Here is a 27341-nt window from a genome sequence, read left to right as displayed (position 1 = left end):
GTTGTGCTCTGTGTTCAGGCGGTGGGAAATGAATACTTTGTTTGGTGCTACAGCCTCGAGTGACGTTACCAGGCTTAAGAGGCTCATGGTCCAATCATACATCCTTCTCACTACTACGTAATGCTGAAACCTCTGTTCACATTTGGTGCACGGAATGGCATGAAGAGGGCTTTAGAAATGCTATAAAAAAATTCAAACTTTCAAAGTTAACGGCCCCTGTGAAAAACACATCTGGACATGTATTAAGCATGATGTAAACAAGAACTACAAGTTTGGGGCCTTCAACTTTAACCTATTACCCACAGTGCATCTCGTTGTGCATGCACAGTTTAAACCGTGAACCTGCTTGTTGTACTTATGACAGTTGTGCTTAACTAATTTAAAAGCTCATCATTTAGTTGCTCTTTTCTCCCTCCACAGTTTGGCGTACGTGGACATACCAGCCGCAGAGGAATCTGCTGGACTGAAACTGGACGGAGCAAGTCTTGCGGGGACAGAACTAAAAGTGGAGAAGGCAAAGAGCAAGAAAAAGGAACCGCAGAGCCCAGGCCAAACCCAAAACTTTGGGGGTGAGACCTTTAGCTTTTGAGTCTTTGTAAAACAACAGAAACTGTTCTGTGGGTTTGCTGTGTGATAGAGTCCATTCCAAGTCACCACACGGGTTTTTAAGTGATATTTCTAATTAGTCTGAATTGATTTGAATAAAAGAATATCTAAGTCACAATAATTCTTCATTTTTCAAAAAAATTGAATATGAAAATTTGAATTTATTTGAATCCAATTAGATGTTTTAGAAATATTTTGAAAGGGACAGCACATGAAAGTCTTTATTTACAATAATTTGCAAATATCTGTGTGATTCTTCTAAATTTCGAAATATAGAGCAATATTTACAAATAGTGTATTAGGGTAATTGCCCCCATAAAAGTAGGTGCTAATCCAGCCCTGTTGTCTGCCTCTGTGTATTTTTAGATGTCACTGCTGGACACTGTTAGGCCCTTTGTGCAAGCCATCTATACATGGTGCTCAAGCATAATTTGCAAAGATGTGTGAATTGCTTTCTTCCCAGCCCACTGACCTAGTTGCAAATAATTGTAAAAAATGGTAGAAAATGGTCGAATGCTGTAACCATTATTTAGAAACTATTAGAAATATAATATTCCAGATCATTAATCTTTCAAAGGTTTTACACAACCGGTCAAATGATTATAAATCAAATGACATTCACAATATTTCCAAATTATGAAATCTCTTAGACAAATAATTACAAAGAATTGAAAAAAGTTGTAAATTATGACAATAACAACCCTTGTGGTGACTCGGAATGGACTCTAGTACATCCAAATTTATAGTAATTTACAAAAGTGCCATTATCCTTCTGGTCTTTTCCATACACTGTCTTAGAATATTCTGATTGCAGCTTCAGCCAAACTTGACTTACATGTATGAGTGTCCTTGCCAAATCAAAATGCTGGGAGTCCTACAGGGCTCCGCTCAAAAGTGCAAAAGAATAGCCTGTAAACTACCAAGTGGGGCACTGGTTTGGAAATGTACTTGTGGCATAACTGAACACTGGTGAAAGCTACTTTAGAGCCCAGAAATATGACTTAAGTATTAACAAGGGAAAGCAAAAGTTTGTCCCGCCATGCTTTTCAGAATTAGTCTAGTTGTTTCTTCATTATGCACAAAGAAACAAACCTTACATAATATTATGTTTCTCCTTTTAGCTGATAGAAATGCAAAGAACCTATTCCTGAGGAACCTGTCATATGATTCCACGAAGGAGAGCATCATGGAAGTCTGCTTATTCTAATGCTAATCTGATTATTTCATCATTATGCGCAAAGAATCAAACCTTTCATATGTTCCTCTTTTCAGACAAAGCAGCAAGAGATGCAAAGACCCTCTTCCTGAGGAACCTGTCATATGACTCCACGAAGGAGAGCATCATGGAGGTGTTCACTGACGCAGTGGATGTTCGTATCCCGACATTCAAAGACAGTGGCAGGCCCAAGGGGTAAGTTTTGTCCCTTCAGACTAATCAAAGGCTCTTCAGCTATCAGTTCTAAATGTTGTTTTTCAAAGTCTCATCTACATGTATTTGTGATTTAGTTTGAGAGTGAGGCAAACACTGACACAAATAAATGATTCTCTCCCTGTAGGATTGCGTTTGTGGAGTTTGAGAGCGAGGCTAAAGTTGAGGAGGTGAAGTCCTCCATGGATGGTGTTGAGGTTGACGGGCGGTCCGTGGGGATGGACTACTGCGGTGGCAAAGCCACGTACTCGGGGAAACCACAGGCCTCGAGCCCTGAAGAACCAGGTAGGACGTCTATCTGTTTTCTTGTTTGTCTCAATAACTTTATTAATTCATTAGAGGCTTATATCGGCCTGTTTGGTTTTGACTTTTTCTATCGCTTTCATTTTGACTTTCTCTGTTCAAATATCGTCACATGTTTAAACAGCCCCCCAAAAGTGATGACTGCTATAAATGGTGTTAATATTTCTTGTCCTTGTCTAGCCACCCCCAGTAAGACGCTGGTTATTAAGAACCTGTCCTACAACACCACGGCCGAGGGTCTGAAGGGGGCGTTCGAGGGGAGCACGGACGCACGGGTCATCATGAAGCCTGGGACGGACCGCTCCAGAGGGTGAGGATCTCTGTTTCTGTAGTCTTTAGATCTGTAGAAATCAGCGCTTGCAGTATTTTGGCTTAACCAGGTACATTGTATGTGATACGATATACTTCAAATCGTACTGCAAAGTTAGTACCTTTGCCAAGAAGGTTATGTGCTAAGTGCCGTGTGTGCGTGTGTTTGTAAACAGCATAACTCCAGAGACTATCAATGGATATGTATGATATTTTGGTATGTGGGTAGGGGTCTGGGAAAATAAAGGTCAAGTTTGATAATTCCTAAAGTACTGCAGCGGAACTTCCAGTTATGGTATTCATGCTCTAGACAAGCCATAGTGATGGTTTTTGAATAGTTAACAGCTCTTGTAACAGAGTACACTTGTACATCCTTCGGAATGACCTAAATCCAATTGTTGAATGTTGCAGGTTCGGCTATGTTGACTTTGAGTCGGAGGATGCAGCCGGAGAAGCGCTGGACAAGTTGAACCAGTCCGAGCTGGATGGCAGGATCATCAACGTGGAGTTCAGCCATAGCCGCAGAGGCGGCAGCGAGGGTGGAAGTTTTGGTGCCCCCGCGCAGGCCAGCAAGACTCTGATCGTGAAGAACCTGTCGTACGACACAAGCGAGGAGGAGCTTCAGGAGGCGTTTGAAGGAAGTCTCAGCGCTCGTATCATCACGGACAGGGAGTCTGGCAGACCTAAAGGGTAAGGCAATGGAAAGGATGTCAAAATGCAGGACAAGAAATTCTTTTTTATTTGGAAAAGGTGCACATAGAAAAATTTGGGTGCAGAACATAAGATTAAAGTAGTCAAGAATGTTAGCAAAATGTGATTACAAACCTTTTTGCCTCTCTTGACAACTTGAATCTGAAATTGTATAGCTAACTTGACATTTTTAGAGAATGCAAAGGAAATGCTCAGTATTAATCCACTTAACTTTTATTCTTTAGGTTTGGCTATATTGACTTTGATTCGGAGGACGCAGCGCAGGAAGCCCTGAAGAACATGGACCAGGCGGAGCTCGGCGGCCGTAACATCAGGCTGGACTTTGCCCTCCCGCGAGGAGAGGGCGGTGGACGAGGTATGGAACTGGGATGATGCCATGAACCATTGACAGTGTGTGAGTTGGGCGTCAGGTGCACATGGCCTGACCTTGACCCTGTAGGCCGTGTCAGGTGCCAATGGCCTGGCTGAATCGTTGTGTCCTTGGTCGAAATGTGGTAGCACGGAACAGTTGGGCTGTCAGGTGCCCGTGACCTGACGTTGGTGTGGTGTGGTGGGCTATCAAGGGCCCTTGACCTGACCTTGTGGTGGGCTGTCAGGTGCCCTCGACCCGACCTTGAACCAGTTCGATAGTTGATTGGTGGGTTGGTTGGTTGGTCGGTTGGTTGGTACGATATAGTGGCATGTGCAGTTGGTTGCGTATCGGATTGGCATGTCAGGTGCCCCGGGCCTGGCTGTGTTCCCTGGTAGAAAGGTATGGAACGGTTGCGTCAGGTGCCCCCGGCCTGGCTGTGTACCTGTTCGCAGGTAGAAAAGTATGGGTTCGTTGCGTCGGGTGCCCGTGGCCTGACTGAAGGGTGTGGAACGGTAAGGCTGGACCTGTACAGCAGGCAGCCAGGTGTGGTATGGAGCTGCGGTACAGCTACCATGGTAGTCCAACAGCAGAACACCTGCCATGGATCGGACACCAGCCCTGATATACTAAGTGTGGTACACCTCCCAGAGTGTCTGCTATAGTGGGCAGTACACAAGGTGAGAAGGCACACCTTATTGTAACCATCAGACAAACATGAACTACTCGACATGTTAAACTAAATCAGTTCCAGTTAATGTGTCTCATAGTTCATGTGTCTCTGCCTTGTGTGTAGTGGTGGCCATGTAAGAGTCGGGTATATCTGTTCAAATAAAGCTTGTTTGCTTTCAAAAAACTAGATAGAATATGCCTGGATATAGTATTAAGCCTTGTCCAGACAAGAACTGATTACAAGTTAGGGGACTTAGTTTTTGACCTCACAGATACGTACATGTAGTTTAATCCGTGAACCGGTTTATTGTCTGGTATCTAAATAGTGAATGTTCAAGGCAGTGGTGTAACCGAGTACTAGGAATGTTGAGCAGCCTTATCAAATTAGACATGCCGGCAAGTTTTACTTGAAGCTTAAAGGAATTTTGAAAGATTTAAACACACCTAACAGTCCTTTAAAGTGGAATTCAACTCCAGGACCTGTCCCTCTGTCCTGGAACGGAAATTTGATTGCAGGAATGCATAAATATTTTACCCTGTCTGTTTTTTTAAGATTTAGTTGATTTTGCATTCATGAAAATGTGTGGTCTTTAAAAAGTAAGACTGCATCTGGAGATGAGCACCTGTTTGAAAACATTCTAGCTGAAGCTGTGTTTTTTTGGTTAGGAACCTTTCAGGCACAACATTCCTTGAACAGTATGCTTTGAAGGGTGTTGGTATCACTGTATGTTTTGTGCCAGCCTTCCTGTTCATGATCACAGGATATTTAATAAACACTCTTTGTTTTAACAGGTGGACGTGGAGGCGGCCGTGGTCGCGGCGGGGGTCGTGGCGGTGGTGAGTCCCCTCCTGTTGTTTCCTTCAAGGATTATTTTACATGGACCCTTTTAGATAAATAAGAATATTTCAGCAGTACAGGAGGTGAGATGGCATGTGCACCTTCTTATAACCATCAGACCAGAGTTTTTCTGTGTCATTCTACCATTTTGGAAAATCTTGAAAAATAAACTTGAAAAAAATTTGAAATGTTTTACAAGCTTTAAACACCTAGAGTCCCTACATCTGCTTGAAGATTAACTCCCCATTACACAATGGTCAATATTAAACCCCTTGTGATTTGTATTGTTCACCAGGTGGTTTCCGAGGCGGTCGCGGACGTGGGGGCGGACGTGGTGGCGGCTTCCGAGGGGGTCGCGGCCGTGGGGGTGGTCGTGGTGGTGGAAGAGGTGAGAAATCTGTCCAGATATCAATGATTCAGGGTGGAATCCACATATGTTTCCAGCATGGGTGGATGAGTCTGAAATCTCACTAATACAGTGCGATACTGTAAATAATGAAATTGTCTTTTTTATGTTCACTTTTAACGAGAACTTATAATATTGGCTCTGTCTTGCACTTACATTTCTTTCCACCCTGAGCTGCAATCACCACGAATGCCTCCTTTCCCCTTCTACGGGAAAATTAAGTCCCTGCAAGCTAAAATCAATTTACAGGTAACTTTTGCCAGTCAATACTATAAAACATACTTGTTCATGTATAAGTTTGTAAAGGACAGAACTAACTATGAGTACTGTCTTTCCTTTCCCAGGTGGCTTCCAGAAAAGGGAGGGTATCAAGCCCTTCGAGGGGAAGAAGGAGAAGTTTGATGACTAAATCAAATCAGTGGAGAATTCAGAATGTTTTGTTTCCAAACTAGAAATGAATATGGCATCTTACCAAACATTAGTCATCATCAGTCGACATGCTTACACACTGCAGGGTTATACCGCCCTTACGGGGTGATATCGCTTTCGTTGGCTACAAGACAGGGATACGCCAAGTCTGCTGTCTGGGTGAATGGTGTAAATCACCATATGGCTGATGTGAGATGGAGGTTTGGCAGGCCCCCATGAACTAAAATTTTATCAAACATTAGAGAGGAAAACTACCATAATATTTCTGTGATTTTCCCTGGTCCAGAGGGACTTTGCTTGTGCTTATGATATATGCATAGTTACTAGTGAAACTCTAAATGAGTATATAATCAATGTTTCTGTACAATATGGTATTGATGTGGATTAGAGTATATACTTCTTCATAGTGGTAAGTCGACCTAAAGGATTATTGAAATGTGAACGACTTCATGTAGTTATGGGGACAGTTGTTATGACTACGAGCATTTTTTTCTTTTTACTAACATTTAGGTTAGTTCAGTTCAGACCCGTGACCTAAGTTTTGTTAAGTAAATGGTAATGATACACAAGGAAATTATTGAGTGATGTCTGTTGTATTATATTGATAAGAAGTATGTAGTATCTAAATGTAATACTTTTGTACGATACGTTCTTCGGACAATGTGAAGTCACGTTTTGATTTTACTGATATGATAACTAAGGTTAGAGTTACAGTTTCTTGTTTTTATGTACAACTATTCAGTAAAGTCTCTGTTATATTGTACACGAAGGAAAAATAAAGAAACTCTATATTTTGCCAGCAATGAACAGTTGGCTGACAGAAACTCGGTCAATATAGCAGACTAGGCCCAGAAAACACCCCTAAGCCAACTCTAGAGACTGGTGACTAGGCTAGTTCAGGACAAGAACTGTTAACCAGAGTTAGGCATCCCATTCATGCACAATCCTGTTATGAGCCTAATAAGCACCTTTGACCTTGCATACGTGCACTTTAAACAATGAACTATATTATACATATCAACACAACTATCGTTTACGTAAAGTTCACGTTAAGTTTATTTTTGTTCTCTTAATCCGTGATTCCTGCCCCTCCACTTCACTTCGACCTTGTTGAAAAGCGGCCATGTGGCCGAACAAGCACTTCGAAGAAAAATAAAGGCCTTGACTTGACTTGACAACTAGACGATGTTATTGAAGATAGACTGTCTTCTTGGACCAAAAATACATTGCTTTGAAGATCTTCTTGGGGATAAATTATCCTTTTGTAAATATTTCCAAGTAGATCTAGCTCATGCTCGATTTTGATTAACGTTAACCAAAAAAAATCAAAGGTAAGAAATTATGTCGTCCACAGGACACAAAAACCGGTAGCATAAATATTTGTGATGTTGACCAGCTAGCATAAAGCTATAGTTTTCAAGGTAATACAAGAAGGTTAACTTTAAATCTCTGCTTCCTCTAAAGGAGAACAGTTTTCGGCCTATGGGGATTTCTATGGTTAAGGGCCACAAGGTAACTGGCTTCGACGCGGTAAAAGTGTAGTGCGGTGCACTTGAGAAAAACGAATATGTTTGAGTTTTAATAGGGTACGACCTACAAATAATTCAAAAACCAAAAAAAAATTCTGTCGGCGTATCTTTTCACGCCCACTTTGAAACAGCGCTCTGCGAGAGGTCACTGAACTGCAGCCGACTCACCCGGAGAGGCAGCTGCATACTACAGACCAGTCCATATAGCCATAAGAGGGGTGTGACTCTACTGCATTTTATAATATTTGCAGCCACAATTGAATATAGATTTGTATCAACTATGTATATAAATATTACTGACTAATATTCTATTCAATAAGTATCGTCAACATTAGATGATACATATCTTGAACATTAGAAAATACATATTTTATTTCCTCCAGAATATTTCTCTCCCATCTAACTTCCGGTTGCGCAGTAACCTTGCGCACTGCAGCACGTGCAAGAAAACGTGAAGAGTTGGTTACAACTTTTTCTGCGCAATCAAATGTTTAACCGCCTTTTTCAGCAAAATTCACGGCTAGATCTTTAGACATCACTTTTCAAAGAACCCTAGGAACACTTGTGAAGCTACAGAAGGTGAGTTTGTTTGACTTTTGTTGTGGAAAGTAGAGAAATCGTTGCGATCGGTTGAGACCAGTGCGGCGGTCTTAAAAAAAATTATGTGCCACCTCGCCCCCTAGCACAACGCGTCCACGCCCCTAGCCCAGAACAAAAATTACCAAAAAAAAAACGCACAACAAAAGGGATGGAAGAAAAGGAAACCACTTTGAAACACTTCTTAATAGATTTAGCAGTTTCCCTGGGAAAAAGACTTAGTAGAAATTCATTAGCAGCTGTTTTACCATCTCACCGACTGGCCCACGTGCTCTGGACTTTCCCCAAGCCGTAGCGACTGTTGGAGGGCTCCTCTTGATTGCCCCCAACTTCGGGAGTCCAAGTCCAGGAGTCGCTGCGGCTATGCCCTCCCCGTGATTTTTGCCTAAGAAATTCCACCTAGAATAAGCCAACCAGGAAGGCAAACTAGGCAACAAAGCCCCGGGAGCTGGCCAGGGAAGATACAGTGCACGGATTAATTCCTAATATAGGAATTCCGTTCCTAATTTAGGAACTCAATGCACTGTATCTTCACTGGCCAGCTCCCGTGGCTATGTTGCCTTGTTGGCCTTCCTAGATAGCCTCCGTTGCAGGACTTCCCACCTGGGTCTCACAACAGCGATTACCACGATCCCAAGCAGATACGGGGCCCAAGCAGATACGGGGGCTCAAGCAGATACCCCCCCCCCCCCCCCCGAAAAAAATTGAAGAAAAAATCGCTGGTGGGAAGGCCTGCAACGAAGGCTACTTCCTGGTTGGCCCTAGAGCCTGGGCCATCCGCTCTTCAGCTATCAGTTGTAATTGTTGTTTTTAGTCCCATCTCATTCATTATCTCAAATTATGAAAGTTTGTAGCTAGTGAAACATTAACAGATACCCAGGGCTCGAAATTCAGTTTCGGGAATAGGTGCACTGGTGCACCCAACCTAAAAGATTGGGTGCACCAAAAAATTTTTGGGTGCACCACATAAAATAAAGTAGAATGTAACTATTGTAAGCAAAACCTAATGACAAACCTTACTGTTCCTCTTCATGCACTTTTGGCACCCGATCTCGGCATGCAGTTTTGAAGCTTTCAAAATCGAAATTAACTCAAATTCTAACATCAAAATCTTAAACAAGTACTACAACAAAGATTTTATTATTTTCTTACACTTAGATGTCAAGAATATGCTGTCTACTAGTGTGCAGTGATACCTTTACACATTAAACCGTACGAAAATATTTGGGTGCACCAGTGCACCCACAGTAAAAAATTAGGTGCACAGCTCCAAAATTGGGTGCACTGGGTGCACATGCACCCAGTATTTCGAGCCCTGGATACCTATTATCCAAATTTGCATGATAAATGTAAAAGTGTCATGATTCATCTTAGTGGTACATCATTGTACTATAAACAGTGACCTGTGTAAGTCAGTTACAGGTGTACATGACCAAGCATAAGTTATGCAAATGGTCTCCGAACTCTCGTTCTATTTGTGTTTTTAGAGAGTGAGTTGAAACTTGGAGGCAAACACACAAGTAAATGATTCTCTTTCCGTAGGTTTACGTTTGTGGAGTATGAGAACAAGGCTTAAGTTGAGGAGGGTGTTGAAGGCGCGGAGGGTGTTGAGGTTGAGGAGAGTGTCGAGGTTGAGGAGGGTGTCGAGGTTGACTGGAGAAGCGTCGTGATGGACTACGGGAAATCTGGATGGGGATCTGGTGCACCAGGTAGGCAGACTGCCCCCTTGTTTCTTTAAACCCTTGTTTATTGATTAGCAGCTCATATTGGCCTGTTTACTTCTTTACCTTTTTTTTATCACTTTCAACTTGACTTTCTCCGTTAAGATATTGCCACGACGTGTTTACACAGCCTCGAATGGTAAGATTATGACTGTTAAACACAGAGTTAAAGAAAATAGAAATGATAATACAGCATGTCTTGTCCATGTCCAGTGACTCCCAGTAAGACGTTGGTAGTAAGGAACCTGTCCTACAATACCACTACTGAGGGTCTGATGGAGGCGTTTGCGGGGTGCATAGATGCACGGGTCATCATGAAACCTGGGACAGACCGCTCCAGGGGGTAAGGAACTGTGTAGTCTTTTGGCGTAACCATTTATGTATTTGCAAAACTTGATCAAAGTTGTTACCTTTGCCAAGAATGTGTTAGGTGCCATGGGTTTGTCAATGTAGCATAACTCCAGGAAGCTACTGATGGATTTTTATGATATTTGGTATGTTGGTCGGAAAAACGAGGGCAAAATTTGGTAACGGACTTTCTATGGTACTGCAGCACAACTTCTAGTACTAGTATCTCGTGTTCTGGGCAAGCCATACTATGATAGTGATGGTTTTTGACTGGTAGATATCTCTTGGAACAGAGTTTGTCCTTTGAAATGACCAGAGAGTCAACTTAACCTAAATCCAATTGTTAAATGTTGTAGGTTCGGCTATGTTGACTTTGAGTCGGAGGATGCAGCCGAAGAAGCGCTGGACAAGTTGGACCAGTCCGAGCTGGATGGCAGGACCATCAACGTGGAGTTCGGCACAAGCCGCGGTGATAGAGGTGGCGGGGGTGGCGGTGGTGGCAGGAGTTATCGTTCTCCTTCGCAGGCCACCAAGACGCTGATCGTGAAGAACCTGTCGTACGACACAGGCGAGGAGGAGCTCCAAGACGCCTTTGAGGGATGTCTCAGTGCTCGTATCGTCACACAGAGGGAGTCAGGCAGATCTAAAGGGTAAGGGACTGGAAAGGGTGTTAAAATGCAGTACCCAAATTAATTCTTTCTTTTTTTTTCGAAAAAGGTGCACATAGAATAATTTGGGTGAAGATAAAAGTAATCAAGAATGTCTTCAAAATCATGTAATCTGAAATTTTATAGCTAACCTAACATTTTTTTTTACCCAAGGAGGTTGAAAGAGAATGCTAAAAATATGCTCAGTATTAATCTGCTTAACTTTTTGTTCTTCAGGTTTGGATATGTTGACTTTGATTCGGAGGACGCAGCGCAGGCAGCCCTGAATAGCATGGACCAGGCGGAGCTCGGTGGCCGTAACATCAGGCTGGACTTCGCCCTCCCGCGAGGAGAGGGCGGCGGCGGCGGCGGTGGACAAGGTATGGAACTGGAATGATGCCCCTACATTAGCCATGACATTGACAGTGTGTGAGTTGGGCATCAGGTGCACATGGCCTGACCTTGACCCTGGTGCCCATGGCCTGACCTTGACCCTGGTGCCCATGGCCTGGCTGTATACATGTTCCCTGGTAGAAAGGTACAGAATGGTTGCGTCAGGGTGGAGGACGTACACCAAATCTAAATTGTTACCTCCATGAAAGAAGCTTGCACCTGTTCGGCAGTTTGCATGTGCCCCCTGGCCCCACACATCCACACCGCTACCCCACGTGCTCGCAACGGTCTTCAGAGTTTTAACTCTACAAATTCTACTTTCCAATTAAGAATTCCAATATTTAACTGTTCTTGTCATCGGGATTATTGACTTGTATTAAATCTGTGTGATATTGGCCATTTTTTGCATGACGTTTTCTTCATTTGATCAAGGGGATTTGAAACCCTCTTGTTTGCTTTTTGCTAGTGTTGCATCTTTTCATACTGTTTTATCCTCTTGAAAAAGGGATTGCTACAAAAATTACCAAAAAGACACGCAACAAAGGGGATAGAAGAAAAGTGAATTTCTTTATCTAAATAGATTGAACACAGTTCCCCTGGGAAAAAGACTCAGCAGAAATTAACTTGCAACTTTACCATCTTACCAACTGGCCCATGTGCAATTGGCTTTCCCCAAGCCGTAGCGACTGTTGGAGGGCTCCTCTTGCTTGCCTCCAAGTAAAACAGGATTGACTTTATCCCATGATTTTTACTTAGTAACTTCCAGTTCCAGCTAGGATAATCCTAGCTAGGGCCAACCAGGAGAGCAAACAAGGTAACATAGCCCCAGAGCTGACCCGTAAAGATACAGTGCACGGAATTCCTAAATGCACGGAATTCCTTTAGAAATTCCATGCATTGTATCTTCACTGGCTAGTTCCAAGACCAAGGGCTATATTACCTGGTTGGTCTTCCTGGTTGACTCTAGAGCCCAGGCTATCAATTCTTCAGCTATCAGTTGTAATTGTTGTTTTTCAAAGTCTCATCTATTTTTGTTTTTAGTTTGGAGGTAAACACAAATAAATGATTCTTTTTCCGTAGGATCGCGTTCGTGGAGTACAGAACAGACTGAGCAGAACGAGTTCAGCAATAGCCGCGGAGCCGGTGGCGGTGGTGGTTATAATGCTCCCCAGCAGCCCACCAAGACGCTGATCGTGATGAACCTGTCTTACGACACAGGCGAAGAGGAGCTCCAAGACGCCTTTGAGGGATGTCTCAGTGCTCGTATCGTCACACACAGGGAGTCAGGCAGACCTAAAGGGTAAGGGACTGGAAAGTTTTTCGAAATGCAGGACCGGAAATTCTTTTCTTTTTTTTTGAAAAGGTGCACATAGAATATTTTGGGTGCACAACATAAGATCAAAATCATGTAATCTCAAATTTTATAGCTAACTTAAAAGGTTAAAAGAGAATTCTAAAAATATGCTCAGTATTAATCTGCTTAATTTTTTGTTCTTCAGGTTTGGATATGTCGACTTTGATTCAGAGGACGCAGCGCAGGAAGCCCTGAAGAACATGGACCAGGTGGAGCTCGGCGGCCGTAACATCAGGCTTGACTTCGCCCTCCCGCGGGGAGAGGGTGGCGGTGGACGAGGTATGGAACTGGGATGATGCCCCAGCCTTAGCCATGAACTGTTGACAGTGTGTGAGTTGGGTGTCATGTGCACATGGCCTGACCTTGCCCCCGGCCTGGCTGCATAGTGTTCCCTGCTAGCAGAAGGAGGCAAAGTGTAATAAGAAAGACTAGAAAAAACTTTAAAATGTTGCTTTAGCAGAGTTGAAACACATAGAATGAACCAAGTCCTTACATCTACTTGAAGAATAACTTCCCACTACACCATGGTATATTTACCCCTATATATTATGTGATGTTTGCATTACCAATGCTTGTGATTTGTGTTGTACACCAGGTGGTTTCCGAGGCGGTCGCGGACGCGGAGGCCGAGGGGGTCGCGGCCGTGGTCGTGGTGGTGGAAGAGGTGAGAAATCTGTCCAGATATCAATGATTCCGAGAGAAATGGTTTATCCACATTTATTTCCTGCATGGGTGGGTGACATGTTTTTGAGTCTGAAATCTCACCAATACAGATCGATACTGTAAACCATGAAATACTCTTTTTATGTTCGCTCTCAACGAGAACTTAGAATACTGAGAACATCTTCTCTGTCTTGCACTGCGTTACGTTCCTTTCCACCCTAAACTGCAAACACAGCAAACGCCTCCTTTCAATACTATAAAAAATACATGTTCATGTAGAACTAACTGAGCACTGTCTTTCCTTTCCCAGGTGGCTTCCAGTAGAGGGACGGTATCAAGGCCTTCGAGCGGAAGAAGAAGACGTTTGATGACTAAATCAGTGGAGATGGTGGAGGATTAAAATGTTTTGCTTCCAAACTAGAATTGAATATAGCATCTTATCAAACATCAATCACCAGTGTTAGTGTACTACTACTCAGCATAAGTTAAGTCGAGGGCCCCAACCATCTGGCCTCTAGTTTGTTGGTATTGTCGGGAGACTGACACACTTCCCATCCCACCAGAGAAACTGGAAGAGTTTCAGAGTATCCACCCAGTGTGCCAGTTTGAGATTTTGAGCTATTACAGTGCCGTTACAAACTGTATTTGTAGTCCAAATGCACGATAATCCTAGTACTACGTTGATGAAGGTTAGAGTTTTGATATAAAACCTAGTTCTGACAGATCTTTCCTTGGATAGCGGATGCTGTCTGAAACATCTGTTTCAAAATTTTATCCAGTTGCTTGTGTAACTATTTTTGGTGAATTCTAGTACTCTTTCCCCTACAAAATCCATATCTTACTGTCTTAGAATTCAAATTCTTAAATCTGCCATATACGACTATTACAGAAATAGCTTGAAGGTGTATACAAGCAAAGCTTCCTCCTACAAATAAAGACTTGTTGTTTGATTGATACACGTGTTCTGTGGTTTAATTCGCAATATCAGCCTGTAGTCCTGTGGTTTAGCAGCATTTCAGATCTAAGTCACGTTAATTGTATGCACCCTCGTTAAACCAGGACCCCATATCGCTCCACGTTACATCGGTCGTGAAAGAGGCCCTGGTAAAAAGCTCCGCCACATATGGTTATTCAATGCATACGAAATGTAATGTTAATACTTTTGTACAATACGTTCCACAGACAACATGTAGTCATGTTTTCATTTATACTGACATGCTAAGGTTTTGGTTGTAGGGTTTCTTATTTTAATGTACAACTATTCAGTAAAGTCTGAAATTATTGTACACAAAGGAAAAATAAAGAAATTCTATTTTCTGCGTACCCCTGAAGGTGCACACATCCAGCAAAACAAGAAATTAAAGGGGTCATCTACTAGTAATTAAAAGTAACTAACGAAAACACAGAAAAGGCATAAAGACCTTACCACAACCTATAGGGGTGGTCACCTAAGGAAGCAAAGAATTAAAGGGTTGTCTACATAAAGGAAACTAACAAAAACACAGAAATGGAGTCAAAGGCCTTGCTGCAATTGGGGTGTGTACACTTTTTAGGGTGGTCACATTATTGCCATGGCAACGATGGTCTCTGAATAGAGGTGAACAAAAGACAACTCAAACCTGAGAGTCAACTGCAAGTTTCTGTCAATAAGACTTGAGGACCAATATTCCAAATATTCGTGTCGACTGAAATTCATGTGGACACATTCCTGTACAACTCCTAGAATTCGTGTAGACTGCACACAATACTATACCATTAGGCTGACAACGTTCCCGTGGACACATTCCTGTACAATTGCTAGAATTCTTGCACACAACACTGTGTCTGATATATCAGAATGGCCTTTTCGACCCATGGCCAATCAGAAGACTCGTTGACTCTTTGACGCCTCCCCAGTCCCCACTCTACGATGGTGCACAGTATTAATTAATATATATCTTTATCTACATGCCCTATGAACATTTCGACTTTCTGAGTTACAATAAAATGTGCTTTTTAAACTAAACATCCCTGGAAAAGTGACCAATTGTAGAAAGTTAGGACAGATCATAACCTCTTTGGACAGATCATAAACCGAGTTTCATACTAAGGTAACAAAATTTAAAGTTTTTTATTCGAGTTTCAAGCCTCATAAAATGCCCTGGGTGATCAACATAATTTTTCCGAATTCCACGACCACAATTGAGTGAAATCCAGAAATGTTCGCGGTGGTTTTATGTTCCGGGCGACCGTTTCGACGCGAACTCAAAAACGCCGCGAATATTTTTATCCAATACTGCCGCAAAGTTAAAACCACCGCGAACACTCCATTCTCGCCTTGGCGCGAAATAAAAACCACAGTAATACAGACAAGTCCATATGACATCAGAGGGGTGTGGCTATTATCTGTTGCATCTGAAAATATTTTCAGTGACCCTTTATACACAATTTAAGATAGATTTTTATCGACTGTAATATCAATATTACTGAATAATACTTCATTCAAGAAGTATTGATAACAAACCATATATCTTAAGATTATAATTCCTCCCTATTTCCTCTGTGAACTGTCCTACTTAAGTTCCGGTTGCGCAGTAACCTTGCGCACTACAGCTTGACCCCGGTCCGTCTTTCATCGGAATACATCAAAATACACCAGAATACCCATCGAGGAGGGTGCAAATCTACCGGAATACATCACAGGCTGCTGTATTTTGGCATGAAATAATGTAATTATGGCCCGATCGCCATCGCCGATCGTCATCAGCGATTTCTTGTTCCCTGAGCCATAAATGCATTATTCCATGCCAAAATACAGCCACCTGTGATGTTTACTTATATTCCGGTACATTTCACCCTCCTTTATGGGTATTCCGATGTATTCCTGTAAAACGAGACCCGCTTGACCCCACGTGCAAAAAACGATTTCGCAAAAAGTCGGTAACAATTTTTCTGCGCGATCAAACCGCATTTGCCAGCAAAATTCACGGATAGATCTCAAAGCATCGCTTCTTAAAGAACCCCAGCAACAATGGTGAAGCTACAGAAGGTGAGTTTGGTTTGAGTTTTGTTGTGGAAAGTGGAGAAATCGTTGCGATCGGCTGAGACCAGTGCGGCGGGCACATGTGCCAGCTCGCCCCCCTAGCCCCACGCCGCTACCCCACGCCACCACGTGCTCGCAACGGTCTTGAGATTTTTAAAACTTTTTAACTCTTCAGATTCTACTTTCCAATTAAGAATTCCAGTCCTCAATTGTTCTTATCATCGGGATGATTGACTTGTATTGAATTTCTGTGTTCTTGGCATATTTTTGCCCGGCGTTTTCATCGTTTGTACAAGGGGATTTAAAAACCCCTGGCTTCCTTTTTGCACGTGTTGTATCACATCGTACTTTAATATCCTCTTGAAAAAGCGATCACTGAAAAAAGTCATCAAAAAGACGCACAACAAAAGAGGTAGAAGAAAATGAAACTTATATTAGATTTACCACAGTTCACCTGGGAAAAAGACTTAGTAGAAATTAATTTGCAGCTGTTTTACCATCTTACCGACTGACCACGTGCTATTGGCTTCCCCTAGTCATAGTGACTGTTGGAGCCAGGAGGGCCTCTCTTGCTTGCAGTCTTAGCCATATGATAGGACTACAAGCAAGAGAAAGCTCTCCAAGTCTAACAGTCGCTGCGGCTAGGCTTCCCCCGTGGTTTTTGCTTACTAACTTTACTTTTTCTAGCTAGGAATTCCATGCACGGTATTTTCACTGGCCAGCTCCTGGGGCTATGTTTGCCCTGGAGCTCAGGCTATCCACTGAGGGGCTGATTGTATTTTAAAGTGCCAGAATGCCAAATTTTGAATCACAGCAGCAAGGGTAGACAGACAAACTGCACTGAAAATTTTTACAAAATCTGCTAACATAATTCCGCCACCCTGAAAAGAAACATCCAAACTGATCTGCAACCCAATGCCGCCCAGTATGATGCACTCCTGTATACTGTGTTATAAAATGCATTGTGTGTTCTCTAGAGTGAATAAAAAATGTGTTGCAATTTCTCCACTGTTTCCAGAAGATGGTGTTTTGTTATTCAGGTTTTTGAATGATTGTACGTGTTCAACTCACCTTTAAAAAACTAATGCCTGTAACTAATATTCATGTTTGATACAGAAGAGTCCCAAGGCTGCCACACCCAAGGCCAAGAAGGTAAAGGCCCAGCCTGTGAAAGTAGTAGAGGAGGAGGAGTCAGACAGCAGTGAGGAGGAGTCAGAGGAGGAGGCGATGGAGGTTCAGGTATGAATATAATACCTTCAGCTTAAGTTGAAGTTGATGACGTTGAAGTGGAAAGGCATGGGACAAAGATCATTTCAGAGTTCTTTTCCCTCGTTCAAATGGATACATACCAGGCTAAACTAGAATTAGTGTCCAGCATCGTTGATTCAACAGTTTTTTGTTCCCTTACAGACAACAAAAGCAAAGCCTGCAAAAGGCAAGGTAACAGCTGAGGAGAGTGATGATGATGAAGACAGTGATGAAGATGATAGCGATGAAGACGAGGTATGCTAGATGATAAAATCATTGTGACACTCATTTTTCAGTCATCTTTCTAAGGATTTGCTGTTTCAAATTAGTTAGGAAAACCTAGAAAGCGGTAAACCTCTAAGGTATGATAAAGCTGTGGTTAAGATGTTGGGGAGAGAACCTTGAGTGACTGTTATCTTGGGTCCCACCATACCAAAACAATCCAAAACTATTTTTGGTCCTAGAAACACTGAAAAGATCCTTGAGGCTCAGAACACCATCTTATTATTTTCAAACGTTGCTGTTTGTTAGGACGACAGTGAAGAAAGCGAGGTCGAAGGTCAGAATGGAAAGACAGTTGCAGCCAAGCCAGGGAAGAAGGAAGAGGACAGTGATGATGATGATGACGATGATGAAGATGAGGAGGAGTCAAGTGAGGAGGAGTCAGATGAAGGTACAGATCATCTTGGAGTTCTTAAGGTTTTCCCAGCTATGGGCCCCTTTTGGAATGTATGCCAAGCTACTGTTAGCTCATAACTGATCTATGAACTAGATATTTCTGTAATGAATGGTGGCTATATATCTTATGACATGTTTGATCTAGTTTTTTTCTGTGCTGCCAACCGATATTGTAGATCATAAAGTGTATTGCAAGAATTTGACATAAATTACTTAGGTTACCAGGTTCAGAGTCTTTGTTACACTGCAAAATTTCATTGTCATGTTAAATTCTGATTCATTTAGAAGAGGAAGAGACCCCAGCTCCTAAAGCCGCCACCAAACGTAAGGCGGAGACCAAGGCGGCTGTCCCAGCAAAGAAGGCCAAGGCAGAAGGTATGTTCCAAACCTTACCTTCCCAATTCTCATTGAAGGATTGTTTTTGTGCTCTTATCATTTAGATGTCTGATAACTTAGTATAGATATGTTTAAGAAGTGTATTCATATCCATTCTGTAGATTTTAGTCCAAAGATATTTGGGTTCAGGATAATCAAATACATGTTGAAAGAAATAGACGAAATATTCGAAGCTTTGCACTAGAGTTTTGTATGTAATATAAACTCAGTGAAAGTGTCATGAACATTGCATGGATTGAAATTAACAACAGGGTTCTTTTCTGTCATGTTCAGAAGACGATGAAGAGGAGAGTGATGAGGAGGAGGAGGAGGAGGAGGAAAGTGATGATGAAGAAAGTGATGATGAGGAGGAGGACAGTGATGATGAGGAGGAGGAAGATGATGAAGACGAAGAAGAGGAAACTCCCCAGCAGGGCAAGAGGAAGGCCAAGGCTGCTGTTGAGGAGGAGTCCCCGGCCAAGAAGGCTAAAGTTGAAGGTACAAGATTGTAGATCCATTCTGGCCTTACACTGTCATAAAATCTTGCATAACATCAGTTTATGTTTATGCAAACAGTTCTAAGTTCAATTGTTCTCTAATCGTCGCAATTTGATTTAAACTGAGATTTAGACTTAATCAGTTAATGTGGTAGACTCAGAAAATGAACCCAAAATAAGGCAAGACAATCAGGTATGGCAAACTTTACCTCCTATTGTATTAAAGGACATCCAGATACTGAGAAACTGCACTGCTCCCTCTAGCAGAACATGTAGAAAGTGTAGATGCACACAGATACCCACAAACACCTTAACTTAGGTCCTCCTGTGCCTACACACACACACACACACACACACACACACACACACACACACACACACACACACACACACACACACACACACACACAAGCCATAAACAACACATCACTCCGTTAGTGCAAGAAACAAATGATGACAATGTAAAGAGAAGAATCTGAAATATGACCAATTGTATGACTAATCCTTCTATCTGTCCTCTCACTAGGTGAACAGACCACCCTGTTTGTCGGAAACCTGACTGAGGAAGTCACAGAAGAAAAGCTGCGCAAGTTCTTTAAGAAGAAGGGGCTGGAGGTCTTGGATCTTCGGTACCTCACAAAGTCTTCAGGTGTAAGGTAAGTAATCATGGAAAGAGCAAAAAGGATTTTTTTCTGAGTTGTTGAAGGTATTGTTGGTGTCAGGAAGATCCAGACATTTATTCTTCTTTGCATTATAATTGCATGGTTCACCAGTAACTTCTTACTGTAAATCAATTTATTTTTGGTGACCTAATTGCACAGTAGAAGGGAGAAATTCCTTGTCCAAGACAATGAATGAACCACCACTGCCCAGGCAACAGTTCCACCTATACCATGGTTGTGCTCTGTGTTCAGGCGGTGGGAAATAAATACTTTGTTTGGTGCTACAGCCTCGAGTGACGTCACCAGGCTTAAGAGGCTCATGGTCCAATCATACATCCATTTCAACTTTTCACTTCTAAGTCATGCTGAAACTTCTGTACACATTTAGTGCATGGATTGGAATGGGGAGGGTTAAATATGCTATGAGGAAAGGTCGAAGATAACAGCTCCTGTGAAAAACACATCTTGACATGTTATGTATTAAGCATAGTCTTGACAAGAACAAGTTAGGGGCATTCAACTTGGACATATTACCCACAGTGCGTCTTGCTGTGCATGCGCAGTTTAAACCGTAAACCAGCTTGTTGTACTTATGACTGTTGTACTTATTTCGAGGCCAATCTAACAGTTGCTCCTCCCCCCTCCACAGTTTGGCGTACGTGGACATACCAGCCGCAGAAGAAGCCGCAGGACTGGAACTGAACGGAGCAACTCTCAAAGGGACAGAACTGAAAGTAGAGAAGGCAAAGAGCAAAAAACAGGAACCAAAGAGCCCGGGCCAAAACCAAAGCTGGGGGGGTGATGGTGAGACTTTTAGCATTGTAAAAAGTTGTAAAATAATAGAAACTGTTCTGTGGGTTTGCTGTGTGATAGTAGTATAAAGAAAAGTGCAATTATCCACCTGATCTTTTCTATACAGTTATTCACAATCTTCTGATTGCAACATCAGCCAGACTTAATTAAGGAGTGCCCTTGCCAAAGCTAAGTGCTAGTAGCTATATTGGGATCACTCAAAAGTGCCAACGAACAGCCATAGACCACCCCGTGGGGCATTGGTTTAGAAATGAACTTGTAGCATGACTGTAAAAGCCGTTGTCCCCCAATTTTTTAGTGCAGAAACATGACTGAGGGTTTAAGCAGTAAGTGAAAATGTCTGTCCCTCCTTGCTTTTCGGAATAAATCTGATTATTTTGTCATGTGTATAGAATCAAACCTTTCATGTGTTCCTCTTTTCACAATTTCAGACAAAGCAGCAAGAGATGCAAAGACCCTATTCCTGAGGAACCTGTCATATGACTCCACGAAGGAGAGCATCATGGAAGTGTTCACCGATGCAGTGGATGTTCGCATTCCGACACACCAAGACACTGGCAGGCCCAAGGGGTAAGATTTGTCACTTATGAACCATCTCATAACATATTTAAGTACATAAATGAAACAACATTGTCCATATTCTGTTGAAGTCACTCGCTCACTATACGGTTTATTGTCAATTCCCATCTTGCTAAGTTTAGTTGTAAACTTATTTACTTTACTTCAGAGAAGGCAAACTTGAAAGCTTGGCTGTAAAGTCAATGTCTTTTGTTCATGGCTCTTCATCTAATACATGTCAGTTTTCAAATTAATCAAAGGCTCTTTAGCTATCAGTTGTAAATGAAAAAAAAGGCTTTTGAATGTTTTTAAAGGCTATTCAGCTTTCGATGTTGTGTTTCATCTATTTGAGTTTTTAGATTGAGAATGAGTTGAAACTTAAGAAGGACTCCTGAAGTCTCGGAAAGAGGATTTGAAGGCATACAAATAAACAAACAATTCCCCTGTAGGATTGCGTTTGTGGAGTTTGAGAGCGAGGCTAAAGTTGAGGAGGTGAAGTCTTCGATGGATGGTGTTGAGGTTGACGGGCGGTCCGTGGGGATGGACTACTGCGGTGGCAAAGCCACGTACTCGGGGAAACCACCTGCCAGGAGCCCCGGAGGTTTTGGTTCTCCTGCGCAGGCCAGCAAGACTCTGATCGTGAAGAACCTGTCGTACGACACGGGTGAGGACGATCTTCAGACGGCGTTTGAGGGATGTCTCAGCGCTCGTATCATCACAGACAGGGAGTCTGGCAGACCGAAAGGGTAAGGCAATGGAAAGCACGTTGAAATGCAGGACTCGAAATTAATTTTTGGCAACAGGTGCTAAGAAATTGTTTTTGGTGCACAACTTAGAAGTCAAAATTAATTTTTCGGGATACATGTAGGTGCGCATTGGAAATTTTTGGTGCACAACATAAGATAAAGTAGAATGTCACCAAAACATACATACAAACCTTTCTACCTCTGTTGACAGCTTGAATCTGAAATTACTTGAAATAGCATACTTGAAATAGATGAAAATGCCCACCGTTCTTTTGTTCTTCAGGTTTGGATATGTTGACTTTGACTCGGAGGACGCAGCAAAGGAAGCCCTGAAAAACATGGACCAGCAGGAGCTCGGCGGTCGTACGCTCAGACTGGACTTCGCCCTCCCACGAGGAGAGGGCGGCGGTGGACGAGGTATGGAACTGGGATGATGCCTCTTAACCATGCACTGTTGACAGTTTGAGAGCTCAGGGCGTCAGTTGCCCATGGCCGATACGTTGTGGTATGAAATCACAGTGCCCTTGACCGATATGTGGTGGTACGAAATCACGGTGCCCATGGCGGTATGGCTAATGCGGTGGTACGGAATGGCACGGAATCGTTGGGTGGTCAGGTATGTGGTGCTCGTGGGCCGTCGGTTGCCCTTGACCTGACCCTGTTGGGCTGTGTGGTGCCCTTGACCCAACATTGAACCATTTCGATGGTTGATTGGTTGGTACGATATAGTGGAACGTGCGGTTGTGTAGCTATTGGATTGGCGGTGGTTCGTTGGTACGATACAGTGGCATGTGGCGGTAGCGTATCGGATCGGCATGTCAGGTGCCCCCGGCCTGGCTGTGTACGTGTTCGCTGGTAGTAGAAAGGTATGGGTTCGTTGCGTCAGGTGCCCGTGGCCTGACTGAACGCTTTGGAACGGTAAGGCTGGACCTGTACAGCAGGCAGCCTGGTGTGGTATGGAGCTGCGGTACAGCTACCATGGTAGGCCAACAGCAGTACACCCGCTCTGGTACACCAACAGTGGTACACCTGCCGTGGAACATGCGGTACACCAGCCCTGGTATGCTAACTGTGGTACACCCTGCGCTGTGGTAGTCACACTGTGGTACACCTCCCAGAGTGTCTGCTATAGTGGGCAGTACACGAGGTGAGATGGCACACCTTATTTTATCCATCAGACCAGGGCTGTCTCCAGGACCTATCCCTCCGTCCTGGGACGGAAATTGCTGGTTGGGACAGAAAAACCCTCTCCATCCCAAAATTCTTAACTTTATGCCACAAAATTGTTGAAAATGTATTTTTGTTAGCTTGATTTGACAAATTTAACAACGAAAATCAACAGCATTAGCTCCCGAACAATGATTGGGACGGAAACAAATTTAAAGCTGGAGATAGCCCTGCATCAGACACATGACCTACTCGACATGTTAACCTTCAGATCAGTTCCAGTCAAGATGTCTTGTAGTTCATGTGTGTCTGAGTTGTGTGTAGTGGTGGTCATGTAAGTGTCAGGTTTATCTGTTTGAATAAGCTGGTTTGCAGTTTGAACATTGCATTTGATGGAGCAAAGTTGAATGCCCTTTAGACATCAACATAACACATCTGGGCATGGCATCTAGTATGGTCTAGATAGGAACTGTTTACAAGTTTGGGGCCTTCATCTTTTACCTCGCACATGCACAGTTCAAACCGTAAACTGGCTCATTGTCTGGTAACAAACTGAGAAGTGCTCATGTCAGTGGTGTAACTAAGTACAAGGAATGTTGAGCAGCCTTATCAACTTAAGAAATTGGACAACGAAAGGAGCCTTCGTTGACATTCCATATGGGTGTTCCGGACCCGTCTATATTTTACTCGTATTGCACAGGCTTCCATCGAATAATTCAAAATGAATTGTACTTCGCCAGCAGTTGCATGCAATATTAAGCAGGGCAAGTTGGGCAGCGATGGCTGTGTATGCTGAATAGCCAAACCAATAGATAAGAAACTCTATATTCAGCATTCCTTGTACAAGTTTAATGGGGTGTAAAACATGCATAGTGTATAAACTGTTCCAGCCTTTCTGTTCAAGATCACGGTTTTCAATGAACATTCTTTGTTTTTACAGGTGGATTCGGTGGCCGTGGAGGCGGTCGCGGTCGTGGGGGACGCGGCGGTGGTGGTGGTGGTAAGTCCCCTCTTGTTTTACTAAATGACTTTTTAACATTAGCCAACCCCTTTAGATATATCAAAATATTTTAGGATGTCTGACGTTTGGAAATTGTGTTCCTTTGCTTGTTTCGCATAACTGGTCAATTGTGTTAAGCATTACACAACAGTTTTGTGAGGTAAGTACTAGCTGCGTAAGGCTGAATTGTAGGGTTTGGACCCTTACTTTCGATAAGTGTAGTGGGATCTTCTATGTTCTCCAACTCTAGTTCTTAGTGTGTTTGTCTGTATTTTCCAGGAGGTGGTGCCTGCTTCAAGTGTGGAGAAGAGGGCCACTTTTCCAGGGAGTGCCCCACTGGTGGTGGTGGTGGAGGAGGTAGGCCAAATCCATTATTACTTCTGTGAAACTTTTAGTGTATGCTTACTGTGATATTGTGGTACACCCTGCGTTGTGGTACCGGTAGTCAAACTGCAGTATACCTCCCCAAGTGTCTGCTGTAGTGTGCAGTACACAAGGTGAGATGAAATCATGAAAGTTTCAAACATTTTCTTGTTACTTTCAGACCATCATTTGGCGAAATCTTGTTGCTCGTGACGGACATAGATAATTGCCAACCCGTCATCTTGGCCAACAAAATCAGCCTGTCTGATATGAAAAAGGCTGGAATCAGATCATATTAACCAGAAGGTCTCTATTTTCCAGGAGGCGGTGGCTGCTTCAAGTGCGGAGAAGAGGGCCACTTTTCCAGGGAGTGCCCCCAGGGTGGTGGTGGAGGTAGGCCAAATCCGTTGCTACCTCCGTGAAAGAAGCTTACTCTTCTCATGTACTTGAAAAATGACCACAGTTTTTTACAAAGATGAAATTTGTTTGATAGTAATAATGTTTTTTATTGGTCATTGGTCAGAAATTACCAGTGCAATGGCAGCGTTTCTAGTGCTGAATTGGTGCAGGATTTACAATCGCATAATACACATTAACAACAGAGACATATGCTCCACACTTGCATTGAGCAACTGCCAGCAGAAGGAGGCAAACTCGAAAAAGTCCAATCAAAAAGACTAGAAAAAAACTTTGAAATGTTGTTTTAACAAGGTTGAAACACTGAGAATGAACCGCATCCTTACGTCTGCTTGAAAGATTAACTTCCCACTAAGGTTACACCATGGTACCTAGTGGTGTGGATCTAAACCCGAGTTTAGGTTTAGGTTTGGACTCGAGTCCAGAGGTTTAGGTTTAGGTCCGGACTTGAAAGTCCGGACCTGAACAATAATTTGGGAATATTTTTTCGTGTTACATGTAAAATTGCATATTGGCAGATATTTTACACGTAATTTGAAAACTATATATACGGAATTATATACAGTCAGTAATTAACACAAAAGTTCAGTTATAAACACAAAAACAGCAATATTTTAATATTTTTCTAGTGCAAATTTCACGATTTAAAGAAGGTTTAAGATGGTTTAAAACAAAAAGGAGTGTATGAGTGAGAGAATTTTTTTTCAAGTCCGGACTTGTTTCCAGACGTTTAGGTTTTTTTGGACTTGAACCTAAACGTTTTACAAGTCCGGAACCGGTCCGGCCGGACCGATCCGCACCACTAATGGTACCCCTGTCTGTTATGTGATGTTTGCATTACCAATGCTTGTGATTTGTGTTGTTCACCAGGCGGTTTCCGAGGGGGTCGTGGAGGCGGACGTGGCGGCGGCTTCCGTGGGGGTCGTGGTGGCCGAGGGGGTGGTCGTGGTGGCGGAAGAGGTGAGGAGTCTGTCCAGATATCAATGAATAAGAAAAAAAATTGTGCATCCATATATATCTGAAATCTCACCAATAAAGTACAATGGTGTAAACCATGAAATGTTGTTTTTATGCTGGTGTTTACAGTAAGCTCTCAACAAGAAATAACAATACTTTGTGAGTACGTGCTCTGTCTTGCACTGTGTTACAACATTTATCCCAACTGTGCACTTCAAACACCGCAAACACCTCCTACATTGAAATTAAGTCCCGCATGCTAAGATCTATTTACAGGTAACTTAAGCCAGTCAATACTTTAAAACATTTGAGTTTGTCAATGTCTAACCATGAGCACTATCTTGCCTTTCCCAGGTGGCTTCCAGAAGCCAAGGGAGGGTATCAAGGCCTTCGAGGGGAAGAAGAAGACATTTGATGACTAGATCAGGGGAGTTGGAGAATTCAAAATGTTTAGTTTCCAAACTAGTTCCAGCATAGAATTGAATATGGCATCTTAGCAAACATCATTCATAAAGTGTAAAATTCAACCAACATTGAAGAGAAAAACCATGATGAAATTTCTGTGATTTTCCCTGTTGGAAGGGAATTTGCTTGTGCCTATAACATGTGCATAGATACTATTGCAACTAAATGAGTATACATTCAATGTTTCTGTACAATATGGTATTGATGTGGATAGGAGTATATACTTCTTCATATTTGTAAGTCTATCTAAAGCATTAGATACATTCTGAATGAATTTACATGGAATTGTGAACTACTTTGTGAAGTTATGAGGACAGTTGTTAAGACCACAATCGTTGATATAAGTTACTTTTTTTGTTTTTACTAATATTTAAGTTAAGTCAATGTAAATGATACACAATGAACTTCTTGAGTGATATCTATTGTGTTGTATTGATAAGAGGTATGTAGTTTATCTAAATGTTATCCAATACATACGAAATGTAATACTTTTGTACAATACGTTCCTCTGATGATATGAAGTCATGTTTTTTTTTTAGTTCTGCTGACATGATAACTAAGGGTAGGGTAAAGGTTCCTTATTTTTATGTACAACTGTTCAGTTAAGTCCCTGTAATTATTGTACACGGTTAAAGGTGAAGAAATTGTCATGTATTTTGGAAGAAGTAAAAAATAAAATACTAAACAGGAATGTTTTGGGTCTTTTCAAGGATGTGTCTACCATTGAGAAAAGTTAAGGTAGCTTTGCACTGCTTCAAACCTCTGCACATAAAGGAGCACAACACACTTATGGAGAAGAGTAGGGGTGACCCGGTGTGCTTAGCTGAAAATGTGGGCCGTAGTGAAGCCGCATTGCGCTACTAGCTACTTGAAAAAACATCATACTTCACCTCAACGGAGGATGACAGAAGAAGAAGAATCATTGTATTCAACATGAAAGCATTTCAGTGTTGCCTCATATTTGCATGCACTACATATAACATATAGCCGTGAGGAAGAGTGGGGAAAACTTGATGAACCAGAGGATGAATTGTACATCAGTGGACAGCTGCACCAATATTTATATTCT

At 42.4% G+C, this 27341-nt stretch overlaps 1 protein-coding gene across 1 annotated transcript in view; it reads left to right on the top strand.

The window, feature by feature from the left end:
• The window catches only part of LOC136443886 (nucleolin-like), a 30452-nt gene extending 3489 nt beyond the window's left edge, over positions 1 to 26963 (top strand). Inside the window, exons 8-27 of the mRNA XM_066441260.1 lie at positions 421 to 569; positions 1879 to 2017; positions 2163 to 2320; positions 2519 to 2648; positions 3059 to 3337; positions 3583 to 3713; positions 5172 to 5216; positions 5513 to 5605; positions 5968 to 6029; positions 9755 to 9887; positions 10113 to 10242; positions 10604 to 10897; positions 11132 to 11274; positions 12368 to 12587; positions 12787 to 12920; positions 24011 to 24070; positions 24350 to 24427; positions 24755 to 24826; positions 25721 to 25810; positions 26162 to 26963. Coding sequence (XP_066297357.1) covers positions 421 to 569; positions 1879 to 2017; positions 2163 to 2320; positions 2519 to 2648; positions 3059 to 3337; positions 3583 to 3713; positions 5172 to 5216; positions 5513 to 5605; positions 5968 to 6029; positions 9755 to 9887; positions 10113 to 10242; positions 10604 to 10897; positions 11132 to 11274; positions 12368 to 12587; positions 12787 to 12920; positions 24011 to 24070; positions 24350 to 24427; positions 24755 to 24826; positions 25721 to 25810; positions 26162 to 26229 — 2608 coding nt within the window. The 3' untranslated portion in view covers positions 26230 to 26963. The remainder of the gene's footprint in view (positions 1 to 420; positions 570 to 1878; positions 2018 to 2162; positions 2321 to 2518; positions 2649 to 3058; positions 3338 to 3582; positions 3714 to 5171; positions 5217 to 5512; positions 5606 to 5967; positions 6030 to 9754; positions 9888 to 10112; positions 10243 to 10603; positions 10898 to 11131; positions 11275 to 12367; positions 12588 to 12786; positions 12921 to 24010; positions 24071 to 24349; positions 24428 to 24754; positions 24827 to 25720; positions 25811 to 26161) is intronic.
• The last annotated feature ends 378 nt before the right edge of the window (positions 26964 to 27341 follow it).

The sequence above is a fragment of the Branchiostoma lanceolatum genome, chromosome 10 (genome assembly GCF_035083965.1).
Source record: "Branchiostoma lanceolatum isolate klBraLanc5 chromosome 10, klBraLanc5.hap2, whole genome shotgun sequence".
Taxonomy (NCBI): Eukaryota; Metazoa; Chordata; class Leptocardii; order Amphioxiformes; family Branchiostomatidae; genus Branchiostoma; species Branchiostoma lanceolatum.
The sequence above is the reverse complement of the archived record's forward strand: the minus strand, read 5'-3'. Positions and strand labels throughout refer to the sequence as shown.